The sequence below is a fragment of the Telopea speciosissima genome, chromosome 8, assembly GCF_018873765.1.
Source record: "Telopea speciosissima isolate NSW1024214 ecotype Mountain lineage chromosome 8, Tspe_v1, whole genome shotgun sequence".
In the NCBI taxonomy this organism is placed as follows: domain Eukaryota; kingdom Viridiplantae; phylum Streptophyta; class Magnoliopsida; order Proteales; family Proteaceae; genus Telopea; species Telopea speciosissima.
The window spans coordinates 45,399,966-45,413,356 of record NC_057923.1 but is presented as its reverse complement, the minus strand read 5'-3'; the positions used below and the strand labels follow the sequence as shown (position 1 = coordinate 45,413,356).

At 43.0% G+C, this 13,391-nt stretch overlaps 1 protein-coding gene and 1 non-coding gene across 4 annotated transcripts in view; one reads left to right on the top strand and one right to left on the bottom strand.

Moving 5' to 3' along the window:
• Nucleotides 1–447: 447 nt before the first annotated feature.
• Nucleotides 448–520, top strand: TRNAR-CCU. The gene has a single exon. It is a non-coding gene; the product is annotated as a tRNA-Arg (tRNA).
• Nucleotides 521–2,083: 1,563 nt separating this feature from the next.
• Nucleotides 2,084–13,391, bottom strand: part of LOC122672809 (uncharacterized protein At2g34460, chloroplastic) — a 54,625-nt gene continuing 43,317 nt past the window's right edge. For 2 of the 3 annotated variants that reach the window (XM_043870302.1, XM_043870304.1), the window contains 2 exons: nucleotides 2,186–2,318; nucleotides 2,084–2,149 (listed from right to left, as the gene is read on the bottom strand). In XM_043870302.1, coding sequence (XP_043726237.1) covers nucleotides 2,253–2,318 — 66 coding nt within the window. In that variant the 3' untranslated portion in view covers nucleotides 2,084–2,149; nucleotides 2,186–2,252. Of the gene's footprint in view, nucleotides 2,151–2,185; nucleotides 2,319–13,391 lie in introns of all 3 variants that reach the window. The other variant, XM_043870303.1, reaches the window with a different exon arrangement.

Here is a 13,391-nt window from a genome sequence, read left to right as displayed (position 1 = left end):
AGTTTTAAGTATTGTGTTGGGAGTTATCAACGTTAAAGTTGTGAGGAGAAGTTATTAGTAAGTGGTAGAAGTTATTATAGAAGTGAATTACGTAGTTATCAAGTAGTTATCTTTAGGTTGTATTTCCCTATTTAAATGCAAGTAGACATACTTGAAAGGAGAAGATTGATTATCCTAAATTATCTCATAAGATTTATCTTGAGAAGAGGATCGACGGCCTCCCAATTGCGCCAGACGTCCGGCGGCTTCGTCCGTATAGCCCCAAAACCCCTATCCCATATTATCTCTCTCTCTCTCTCTCTCTCCCTATTTTCTCTCTTTTATTTTATTTTATTTTCAGATTATCTTATACATAACAAACCTTCCCCAAATTTATATTTCAAAAACTCTTAACCTATGTCATAGCCTAGTGTTTGTTTTATTGTTTTAGCTTAAGTGTACAACAATGCGCCTGTAGCTCAGTGGATAGAGCGTCTGTTTCCTAAGCAGAAAGTCGTAGGTTCGACCCCTACCTGGCGCGCTTTACAAATTTTTTACTATTTCTAGTGAAACATATAGTATGGGATTATTCCCAATTGAGGTTTATTATTAACTAGCCTTGCCAGGTACCATTCCGATCAATTAAAACCGAATCACCGTGATTTGGTTCGATTTTGGTATCAAAATTAAAATCTTTTTTTTTTCACTTGAATATTATGTGGGACCCAGGCTGGCCCTTAAGATTTTATTAGAAAAATATGAAGGGAAATACAAAATGGTACCCCAAACCCGAAAGCACTTGAGCTCACTCAAAACAGACTAACCCCTACCAAACCCATTAGGAGATTACAATTTGAATACGGGAAGACCAGCTTTGATTTGATTTTCGTTTCAAAATCTAAAATTTTTTTTTACCCGAAAGCACTTAAGCTCACTCAAAATAGACTAACACCGGCCAAACCCATTAGGGATTACAATCTGAACACTTGAAGACCAGCTTTGTCCTCACACAGGATTTGCCTAATGTTCTGAAGAATGTCTATCCCTTCAAAAAACATGGAGTTAGTCAAATTAGAACAAGCATGGTCAACTAAGGAATCAACTGCACGATTGCTTTCTCAATACGAGAAAAACAAGTTAACGCTAAGAGAATCAACAAAAGATAGAACTTCTTGCCTAATTTTCTTGGTATTGGATTAACTATATTTTTTTTAATATTTCAACCTCATTTTTAATGTTTGATAAAAATTTGGTGGATTATTCCCATTAAGAGTTGTCATTGACTAACCTTGCCAAGTCCCATTCCGATCGTGACTAGACAAACTAAAATTAGGACTAATGTAAAAATGTATCTTGTTTCATTTGTAAGTCAATTTTTCCTTGTTTTTCTTGTTATCAAAAAAATAAAAATAAAAAATAAATATTGTCATGAACTTAAAGCACCCATGACTAATGGTGTCAATTTAGAACAGAAACCAAAACTGATTAGAAGTAAATTGGTTCTATTTTACTTTAGTTTTGGATTTCATGACTAAAACATTGAACTAAATCGAATTATCTATTTTCAAAGAACTGGATAAAATTATGTATATTTTTTAATATTTCAATCAATATGACTGATAAATTGCATTCCTTTTTAAATTTTTTTTATCTGGGTGAATTATGACCCCAACAAGGTTTTTTTTGCTGGTGACTATGAAAAAAGTTATCCCAAATACCTAAAATAGGACTTAAACCGAATCGAACCGAGTCAGTTCAGTTTTAGTTTTGAAAATGTGTTCTTATTTTTTATTTCTTCATTTTATATCTTGAACCATACCAAAACCGAATCGATTGACATCCTTACCCATGACCAATCTACATGAATTGCAGTAATAAAAACGAGGATGGGCACAGCTAACTTTTCTGGAGCTAGCAACTCAACCAATGGGGGGTATTATTGGCTTGAAGAACTGGAAGATACAAGCATAAATGATTCAAAGCAAAAAGAAAATTAATATAAGCAGTTTAACTTGCTGCATGCATATGCATAATAACCATAAGAGAAAAAAATGTTGATTGCAAATATTTTACAATATATTTAAGGTTGAAGTGCATATACATGTAACAGATTTCAAACATTTTATCTGTACTTAAGGTTGAAGTTGTTGCAGCTTCAACTATCTTCATAAGCTTACCAAAAAAATAAAAAAAAACTATCTTCATTGTACAAATGAGTTGAATTTCAAAATTTTTTTTTTGGTAGAGTTCATGATGAAGACTAATAAATCTAGCTATTGGACTTGTGCAGATTGGAAGAGCTCCCTCCATTTTTTAGGATCGCTTCCTGGTCCTTCTCCCTGCATAGTTTTGATTTAGTTTATAGGAAACAAAAAAATGGAGGGATATTCACTGACAAATGGGTAGATCATGTGGTATCACCTCAAGAAGTTTGAAATACATTATCTCAAAGAAACAGAACAATATAGGAAATGGTTCATAACATTTCTAAATTGTATTCTAAAAGAACCTTGTAGGATGGAAATAAACAAAGAAGATAATGTATTCAGAAAACTCCAGTAAATATCACAAAGAACAAGAAAAGAAGAGAATACATTTTATGAGTTTTTTATTTTATTTTTTTATTATTGTGCAATTTTTTGAATTTCTGAAAAATATATATAAGACCCAAAACCTATTCCCCTTTTCTAGTTGATGTTAATCATAGCATGCATAGCATTACCACTTAAAGCATTTGAAGCTTATTTATTTATTATTATTTTTTTGGCCACCTTCTGAAAGAAACAGAAAAGTGCATGATAGCAGTTATCTGTTGAGATGTTTTGGACCTAGTTGATCTCTTGCATGGGATCTATCCAACAGGGGATCCTATCCGTTAAACGTTTGGCACTTAATGGTGGCAATTTACGGGTCTAAGCTGCGAAGAAGAAGAACTCTGCCAAGGAATACTGCTCACACTATCCAAGAAAGCAAAGACCTTCACACTTACCTGGGGACATTCATATTATCAATGATGTGTATAATGCTAAATTCTTAATGGCTGTTAGTAAAATTGTGCTTAAATCTCCAAAGATGTATAGAAAGGATATAATCAATCTTAGCATCTATTGTAGGTGTGAAGTCTTTCATGGAAGAAATGTAGGGATAACTAAAAATGTATCGTATAAGTTCAATTAGGTGTTTAGGGTTCACTTCATGGTTCACTTCTTCCTCTAACTGGCCGATTATGGAAAACCTACATCACTTGTTAAATCAATTACCCTCTTGTTCCATTACTTAGGAATTATGAGTAACGCAAATGCTAGAAGACTTGAGGCAGCAACACTGTGAGAAGATGAGAGATAGAGTTTTAGAGATGAATGCTTGGTTAGTCTATTAGACAACCCAAGCTTCTATTTATAATAGAAGCCTCAAAGAGGCAAATTACACATGTACCTTTACTATGACTAAAAAGAAAAATTAGATAGAAAAGTACTCATATACCCCCCACGGCATACACCATACAATTTAACACTCCCCCTCAAGTTGGAGCATCGATATCTATCATGCCCAACTTGGATACAAAAGGATGAAATAGTTTTCCACTCAATCCCTTAGTGAACACATCAGCGAGCTGATCTTCAGACTTCACGAAGGGAATACGAACAAGGCCACTCTCAACCTTTTCTTTGATAAAATGTCGGTCAATCTCCATATATTTAGTACGATCATGCTGGACTGGGTTGTGGGATATGCTGATTGAAGCCTGGTTGTCACAATATAGCATCATGGGAAGAGAAATAGGAACACCAATATCTTAATGTAGCCCCAGAAGCCATAACTCACAAAATACCTTGGGCCATTGTATGAAATTCAGCCTCAGCGCTTGATCTAGCCACCACATTTTGCTTCTTGCTGCGCCATGTGACTAGGTTGCTACCAACAAAAGTACAATACCTTGTCATTGACTTGCAATCAGAAGAGCCAGCCCAATCAGAATTTGTATAGGCTTCAACTCGAAAGTGATCATGTGGAGATAGGAGAATTCCCTTTCCTGGTGCTGACTTCAAGTATTGAAGAATGTGAAGAACAACCTCCATATGAGTGGAATAGGGATCATGCATGAACTGGCTTACCAGGCTCACAACAAAGGCAATGTCTGGCCATGTGTGAGATAGGTAGATCAGCTTACCTACCAACTTCTGATAACGACCTTTGTCAACTGGTTCTCTACCACATTCCTTCAGCCTGTGAGTAATCCCTTTGCCTTCTGTTCGACGGAGCTCTGCTCCTTGGCCCCTTATCTGTGATGATGATGATATCTCCTTATGCAGCCTAAGTATGCTCTGCAGTTGCCGTCTTTAACGGATCCTCTGCATCAGAAATAGGTGTGTGTGGTGTACGGTGCTCTTCTCCGACCAGGTTGGTAACGTCCCTTGAGTAAGGTGTGGGTCTGCAGACAGAGATCGCTCTAAATCCCGGCACACTCGGGTTACCTCCGGTCTGGTCAGAAAAGGACACTATTCACCATACACTATGCTTACTATTCCCATCCCATGACAGATAAGAGTCAGGTTCATCTCTGAAGGACGGAAGACATCCCTCTTACCTCCTATCATGAGTTTACAACCTCCTTCTGCTCCGGTGACACTTAAATCTTCCCATGCCTCTAAGGTAGACTACTTATATGAACTGAATTATACCCCGGCTGAACAACAAATACACCCAGCCAACTTCCCCATCATAAACCCTTATGATGTTTTTCCCCAGTCTTCTACCTCGGTCATCAGGAAGATCCGGACAATCATATCTCCTAAAAAGACTCAGGGTCTAAAGGAATATGTCCAGGCTCCTCCTTTTTCCCAGAATCAGATCACTGCTAGTGGAAAAGAGCAACATTTCCCTGTGAACATCAGCTCTGAGCTGATCCGGCAATGGATCCAGTTAGGTTACACCCATCTCCATCTTGGTGCAGTCAAAATAGCCGTTACCTTCCACGGTCGTAAGGGTCTCCCAGTAGCCATGCGCCTAAATCTTCTGGACACCAGATTCAAGAATTTCCCGCATGCAACTATTACGGACGTTCAGACCACCCTGAATGATGGCACTGTTTTCTACACGGTGTATCCCAACTACAATATCTCTCTGCAAGATCCGAACCTGCCTGATGCTTGGCGGTTTACAATCTGATTGGCAGTGCGCCTCGAAAGAGACAGCAATAGCAGCCACTCTTCACTACCAGTCGCTACAGACTCCAAAATCATGCCATGAACCTGAATACTGGATTCTCCAGTAATGATGCAGCCCTGTTCGTTCAGATTGGAGAGGACCGAATCCCTACTATCACTTATGTCCCTCGCCAAATCGACAGAGCAGCCCTGCTCAAACTCATTCCTGAGTCATGGATCACGGCTTACGAGTCTACTCATAATATCCCAGCTGCTACTTCACCTCTGACGGCTACAAATCCTGTCTACAAGCCTCTTGAGGATGGCCGCACACTTGTCACGTATCCAAAGCCTGCAGACATGTGCTCTATGATCCCTACGGCATTCCCAGCCTGGATGGACGACGTCGATGATCTCGAGGAAGATCCTCCTCCTCCTCCACCTCCAAAGCCAAAGAAGAAAAAGCGCCAGCCAGATTCTCTATGGCTCCGCTACCAAGCCGGCTGTCCAAATGTTGGACCACTTGGAGAAGATCGTGGCAGATATCAATTTATAGTGGACTATGGCAACTACAAACCCTGTTCTTTGGGTTGCTGTTCTCCGCCACCAGCTCCATCTCCTCCACCAGTCACGCCCTACTGTAAACCAGAGCTACCTCCGGCTCCGCCTTCCCCTCCAACGGATCCCCCGTTGATGTTATGGCAGACTCAAGTTCAGCATCCTATTCCATGTTTTATGGCTTCCAGTTCAGAAGGAATTAGCAGAAATTTCCCTCCTACTGCTGACTATGAAGATGCTGATCGTCGCCGCCACAAATGGAAAGCCACTCCCCCCAATGTCCTTGACAACATGGGCCAGATGGCTGCCAATTCCACGGTTGAAGCACAGCTTAACTGGCAAGCAGAAAATGCTTTGGTCCAGAACCAGTATCTGAACAAGCTTCTTTCCTACCAAGAGCCCCATACTCTTGCACTTCGGCAGAATGAATCCGACATCCGTTACCTTAAGACACGGATTGAATCTCTCCACCAGGAGCTGATGACTATAGCTATGACGGTGAAAGATTCCTCTTATGCCTCCTTTCTCATCTCTGGCCGAGAAAAGGAAAAGAAATTGTTGGAAGAACAGCTCAGGATGGCTCAAACTCAACCATTCCCATCCAGCCCTTCTCTCTTCCCTGATTCATTCACAACCCCATCTTACCATGAGTATGCCGCTCCACATAGTTTTCCCACTGCTATGTTCAAGGAGTTACAGGACCAACAGAGACATCTAGCTTCTCTCAAAGCCAGATCCCCGAAACCGAAGAGATCCCATACATCTAACCCTGTCTCTTCTCAACCTGTTTTCCAACCTACTCCTTTTTCCTTGCAAAAACCCATGGTTCAACCCACTTTCCAGCCTTTACCTGACCAACATCCAGGACCCCCTGGTTTTGTTCCTTAGGTTCCTCCGGATCAAAACCCGATATCCCCGATTCAGCTTGTCTCGTTATTCCTCTCCCAGAGAGTAACACCCTCAGTACATTTCTCACTCAGTTGACCTTGACTCCACCCAAGACCATACCAGTTTTGTCCATAGCCAAAGTTGCCTCTGTCACCTCCTTCTCAGACACAGACTCGTCCACTACCCAGAGTCCCCTACCTGCTTACCAAACCCATCCCCGGCGCCGGATGCCTCCCGGCTCCAAGCGAACCCATTATCTACAGAAGTGTGAAATTGATACTGCCTCACAGGACACCAGCCCGAGCCGCCCCTGCGGCTCCTCATATTCCCCCTCGGGCACCAAATCCTAGTCCCTTTACCAATCAGGACCGAGCGGCTATTCACCTTTGATGGTCTCCCTTTTCATAAATGGCCTGGCGGATTTCGGAGTTTCATGCTTGGCTCACTGCGAAATGTTAGTTCTTGGAGCCACAGAGGCAATCTTTATCACCAAGTTCTTGGCCCGTACCCATGGAACCCTCGAGAGAATGGTTTATGGCCCTTGGTGGTTACCGCCAACTCCAATGGACTCAGATTCCTATTGACGTCTTCATCGCACAATTGTACAATGAGATGATTGGACCCATTGAGAACAACAGACTCAAAGCCCGAGAAGAATACTTCCAGATGAAGTGTTGCTCTTTTCAAAAGAATGATCTTGCTAAGCACTATACACGGATGTTGGACCGATTTTACATCCTTGGAGGATTGGATGACCCAAATATGAAGCAAGTGTTCCTCAATTCTTTCCCTGAACCCTTGGGCAAAGAAGCCCTAAAATCATTGCACCATTTTGGTCTCCAAATTGATCAAGCTCCTATCGGTCGTCTTTACCAAGAAATCCTTAGTGCTCCGCAGAAGTTATGTGATCAGCAAGTCTTCTTCAAACAATGGGAAAAGACCACTCATAGACTCACTGATGCGTGTGACACATCTCATCTTAAGATCAAGTGCAAAGACAAAGACTGTTCTTGTCCGTCCAAGAAGAAGTCCCACTTCAAGATCAATTCTCGCCCAGAAAGGTTTTCCAAGAGAAATGGAATGCACAGATCTCATCGGTTCAAACGCAAGCATAGGTCTCAGCAGCAGCCCTATAAGTTCTTCAAACGAAAGAAATTTCGGCAGAAGACCTCCACCAAATGTTTTGCGTGTGGAAAAATTGGCCACTTTGCTCGCAATTGCCCTGACAAAACTAAGCAGGCCAAACTAATACATATGCTTGCCCCCTTTTCCGGCAATGATGATCCAGATGCAGATATTGAATCCCTCTACTCTATAGATGATGATTTCTCCCCGGACCTACTGTTTGTCCTTCAAAATGAAGAAGACGAAGTCTTGGATACCTCTTCCTCACCCGACTCCGAGTCCGATGGATTTGACCCCATCTACCCGATAGCCTCTCCTTTGTCCCCTCCTAACCCTTCTAAGTCACCAGCTCTTGCTATCACCAAGACCCCACTTCCTCAAGCCAGCCTCTCCATATCCCCTACCACATGGGACCGTCCTATCAAAGTTATTGGATACTTTGATACAGGTTGTTCCACAACTATATTAGCTCCCCATATCCTTCCTTCTGACTGTTGGAAACCTCACAAGCAGTTCTTCACTGCAGCTGATGGTCAAACCTTTTCGGTCAACCTCATCTCCAAACACCCTATCCGTTTCCAAATATTTCCCTCTCTTACCTTATGTCATACAGTCCTAGGATCCTCTCTTCCCGGTCGTGATGCCCTTATTGGTTTTGACATCCTTTGTCAGTTACCCCACCTCCGATGGAGTATACATGGTCTCAGCCACAAGAACCATTTCATACCTTGGACAACTGTTCCTAATTTGCTACTAATCACTCCTATTGCAGATATTAAAGCACAATTGTTCCTCCGATGCGGTGCTGAGAATCATGCAGATTTCCTTACCAAGTGTGATCATCCCCTCTGGCAGAACCAGAAGTTCTTCATCCGCCTCCCTTTAAAAAAGAATGAGGATGCAAATCCTACCAAAGCCAATCACTCTGGTATGAAGCCTGAACATCTCACCAGTGCACGACAAGAAGTTGCCCTGCTAGAAGCACAAGGTCTTATCGAGAAGACATCTTCCCCTTGGGCTTGTGAAGCCTTCTATGTGAACAAAAGAGCTGAACAGAAGCGTGGCAAATTCAGGCTTGTGATCAACTATCAGCCCCTCAATGCATTTCTGGCTGATGACAAATTCCCGTTACCTACAAGGCCTGCCCTTCTACTTCAACTCTCTAAGGCGAAGATATTCAGCAAGTTTGATCTCAAAGCAGGATTTTGGCAGCTCGGAATTCATCCGGATAGACAGGTCCAAAACCGGATTACAGTATTCCCGGTGGACACTTCCGGTGGGCGGTTCTTCCCTTTGGTCTCAAGGTGGCTCCTTCCCTATTCCAACAAGCTATGCTACAGGTCTATGCTCCCATTCAAGAACATGCCTTGATCTATATAGACGACATACTCCTCTTCTCCAGTACAGAAGAAGATCATGCTCTTCTACTTCAGCAGTTCTTAGACATTACTATGGCCTATGGTATAATGCTCTCACCCACAAAGATGGAAGTTGCAGTCGACACTATTGACTTTCTCGGTGTTACTATATCCAAAGGACAATTTCAGCTACAACCACATATTGGTCTCTCCCTCCTCGACTTCTCAGATGGCCCCTTCATTCGGCAAGAGTTGCAGCAGTTCCTCGGCATCATCAATTATATGACCGAGTTCTTACCACACCAGGTCCGTTTCACGCATCGTCTTCACCGACTTCTCAGAAAAGATGCACCACCCTGGTCCTCTGTTCATACCCAGGCAGTCAAAGATCTGAAAGCCCTGGCTCAGTCATTACCAACTCTACAGATCCCATCCACAGGACTTCGTATTCTACAGTCAGATGCCAGTGATACCCAATGGGGTGCAGTTCTACTTGAAGAATCTCCAGACAAGTTACGACGTGTATGCGGATACCGTAGTGGCATGTTCAAACCAGCTGAACAACACTACCACTCCACATTCAAAGAGATACTTGCAGTTCGTCGTGGAATCGAGAAATTCCAGTTCTTCCTTATTGGCCATACATTCCAGATCGAGATGGACATGACCGCTTTCCCAAAGATGTTACAGTTCAAGCAGAAACAGCTCCCTGAATCTCAGCTACTTCGGTGGGCACAATGGTTTTCACAATGGTCTTTCACGGTTCGTCACATCAAAGGCAAAGATAATGTCCTTGCCGATTTCCTCTCTAGGACCAAGAAGAAATTACCATTATCTTCTTCCATCCCTGTACTTTGCATGCCCCTTACCCCTGGAGCTTCCTCATCGTCCCCAGCTCCACCACCACCTGACCCACCTGACCCACTCCTTGATCTCTTACCAGATCTTCCAGCATCCCTCTTCAGTAATATTTCCCTTCGTACCCTCAAGACCAATAGCATCTCTACCTACCAGTCCGTTCTTATCTCCATGGTCCATAATAGTGGCCTTCAGTTTGATTGGGTAGTCTGTCATCCAGATTTCCCTTTCCTTACTCCTTTCACCATCAACTCGGCCCTCTTCGATAAAGAATGTGTCGTGTTCTTCTGGCACCTTCTTGCTGTTCACACAGTTGCTCTCACCTTCAACCGTCATACTCTCTATCACTATCTGAGTCAGTCTCCACCATTTTCTCCAATCCTATTGGCTCATTTACTTCGTCTCCAACGACCCCAGGTGTCTAGCCCGTTTTCTCCGTTTCTTTGCTCCCATACCTCAATGGCTTCTATCACTCTCTGCTCTTGATGACGACCCCTTCGTCACCTATATTTTCCATCGACCACCTGATTTCATCCATCATCACCTGGTCACACCTCCCATCCTGAATCACAATCTTATTGCCTATGATCCGACTTTCTCTCTCCATGGCACCAGTACCGAAGATCTCTTTGTTCACCGTGATGATTCTGAGGCTCACAAAGAACGATGGTACACCTTCATGACCACCATGTGCTCCTACAACCATGTTGATCCTACAACCACCCCGGCTTGCCTTCTCCATGACCAGTCACTTGGGATGTCAACAACGAATTACGGCACCGTCATTCGGCGAATCATGAGCGAACACCTGGAGTTCGAAGTGGATAATGCATTAGACATGTTCATCCCTTACACCAGTGACGCCGACTTCGACACAGACTAGTGCTTGTCGTGTCTTTTCTTATTCTGTCCTGTATTGTATTAGTCAACAGGTTTGGTTTGTACTGTAACTATGAAAGTCTTCATGTAACTGTGGTTAGTCATAAAAGTCTTCATGTAACTGTGGTTAGTCATAAAGTCTTCATATAACCATAGTTAGTCTTAAAGTCTTCATGTAACCATAGTTTGTATTAAAAGTCTTCAATTAACCGTGGTTAGTAACCTTGGTTTAGTTTGTTTGTATTTAGAAGTTTTTCTATTTAAGCAAACTAGTCTGTGTTCGACGGAGCACTATGTGAACAAAAGAGCTGAACAGAAGCGTGGCAAACTCAGGCTTGTGATCAACTATCAGCCCCTCATGAATAGTGGCAAAGCTGCGTAAGCTTTAGTCCCACATCGCTCGTCGAGGCTGTATAGTCTAGCTAATATATGATCCTATACCCTCACTTGTGTAACCGGTTTACGGGTCGGCGCGGTCTTTATTGGTATCGAGCCGGCGCTCGATGGGGGTGTGAATAGTGGCAAAGCTGCGTATGCTTTAGTCCCACATCGCTCGTCGAGGCTGTATACTCTAGCTAATATATGATCCTATACCCTCACTTGTGTAACCGGTTTTAAAGACCGCGCCCTCGACCCGTAAAACCGATTACACAAGTGAGGGTATAGGATCATATATTAGCTAGAGTATACAGCCTCGACGAGCGATGTGGGACTAAAGCTTACGCAGCTTTGCCACTATTCACACCCCCATCGAGCGCTGGCTCTGATACCAATAAAGACCGCGCCCTCGACCCGTAAAACCGGTTACACAAGTGAGGGTATAGGATCATATATTAGCTAGAGTATACAGCCTCGACGAGCGATGTGGGACTAAAGCTTAAGTGAGGGTATAGGATCATATATTAGCTAGACTATACAGCCTCGACGAGCGATGTGGGACTAAAGCTTACGCAGCTTTGCCACTATTCACACCCCCATCGAGCGCTGGCTCTGATACCAATAAAGACCGCGCCCTCGACCCGTAAAACCGGTTACACAAGTGAGGGTATAGGATCATATATTAGCTAGAGTATACAGCCTCGACGAGCGATGTGGGACTAAAGCTTACGCAGCTTTGCCACTATTCACATTCAGAGTATTCATTGATATTGCGGAACTTGATTACAACCAGAGCAGACGAGCTGCTTAAATAGAAAAACTTCTAAATACAAACAAACTAAACCAAGGTTACTAACCACGGTTAATTGAAGACTTTTAATACAAACTATGGTTACATGAAGACTTTAAAACTAACTATGGTTATATGAAGACTTTATGACTAACCACAGTTACATGAAGACTTTTATGACTAACCACAGTTACATGAAGACTTTCATAGTTACAGTACAAACCAAACCTGTTGACTAATACAATACAGGACAGAATAAGAAAAGACACGACAAGCACTAGTCTGTGTCGAAGTCGGTGTCACTGGTGTAAGGGATGAACATGTCTAATGCATTATCCACTTCGAACTCCAGGTGTTCGCTCATGATTCGCCGAATATTGGGTCTGTAATTCGTTGTTGACATCCCAAGTCATGCGGTCTGCGAGAAGGCAAGTCGGCAGGGTTGTAGGATCAACATGGTTGTAGGAGCACATGGTGGTCATGAAGGTGTACCATCGTTCTTTGTGAGCCTCAGAATCATCACGGTGAACAAAGAGATCTTCGGTACTGGTGCCATGGAGAGAGAAAGTCGGATCATAGGCAATAAGATTGTGATTCAGGATGGGAGGTGTGACCAGGTGATGATGGATGAAATCAGGTGGTCGATGGAAAATATAGGTGACGAAGGGGTCGTCATCAAGAGCAGAGAGTGATAGAAGCCATTGAGGTATGGGAGCAAAGAAACGGAGAAAACGGGCTAGACACTGGGGTCGTTGGAGACGAAAGTAAACAGAGCCAATAGGATTGGAGAAAATGGTGGAGACTGTACTCAGATAGTGATAGAGAGTATGACGGTTGAAGGTGAGAGCAACTGTGTGAACAGCAAGAAGGTGCCAGAAGAACACAACACATTCTTTATCGAAGAGGGCCGGGTTAATGGTGAAAGGAGTAAGGAAAGGGAAATCTGGATGACAGACTACCCAATCAAACTGAAGGCCACTATTATGGACCATGGAGATAAGAACGGACTGGTAGGTAGAGATGCTATTGGTCTTGAGGGTACGAAGGGAAATATTACTGAAGAGGGATGCTGGAAGATCTGGTAAGAGATCAAGGAGTGGGTCAGGTGGGTCAGGTGGTGGTGGAGCTGGGGACGATGAGGAAGCTCCAGGGGTAAGGGGCATGCAAAGTACAGGGATGGAAGAAGATAATGGTAATTTCTTCTTGGTCCTAGAGAGGAAATCGGCAAGGACATTATCTTTGCCTTTGATGTGACGAACCGTGAAAGACCATTGTGAAAACCATTGTGCCCACCGAAGTAGCTGAGATTCAGGGAGCTGTTTCTGCTTGAACTGTAACATCTTTGGGAAAGCGGTCATGTCCATCTCGATCTGGAATGTATGGCCAATAAGGAAGAACTGGAATTTCTCGATTCCACGACGAACTGCAAGT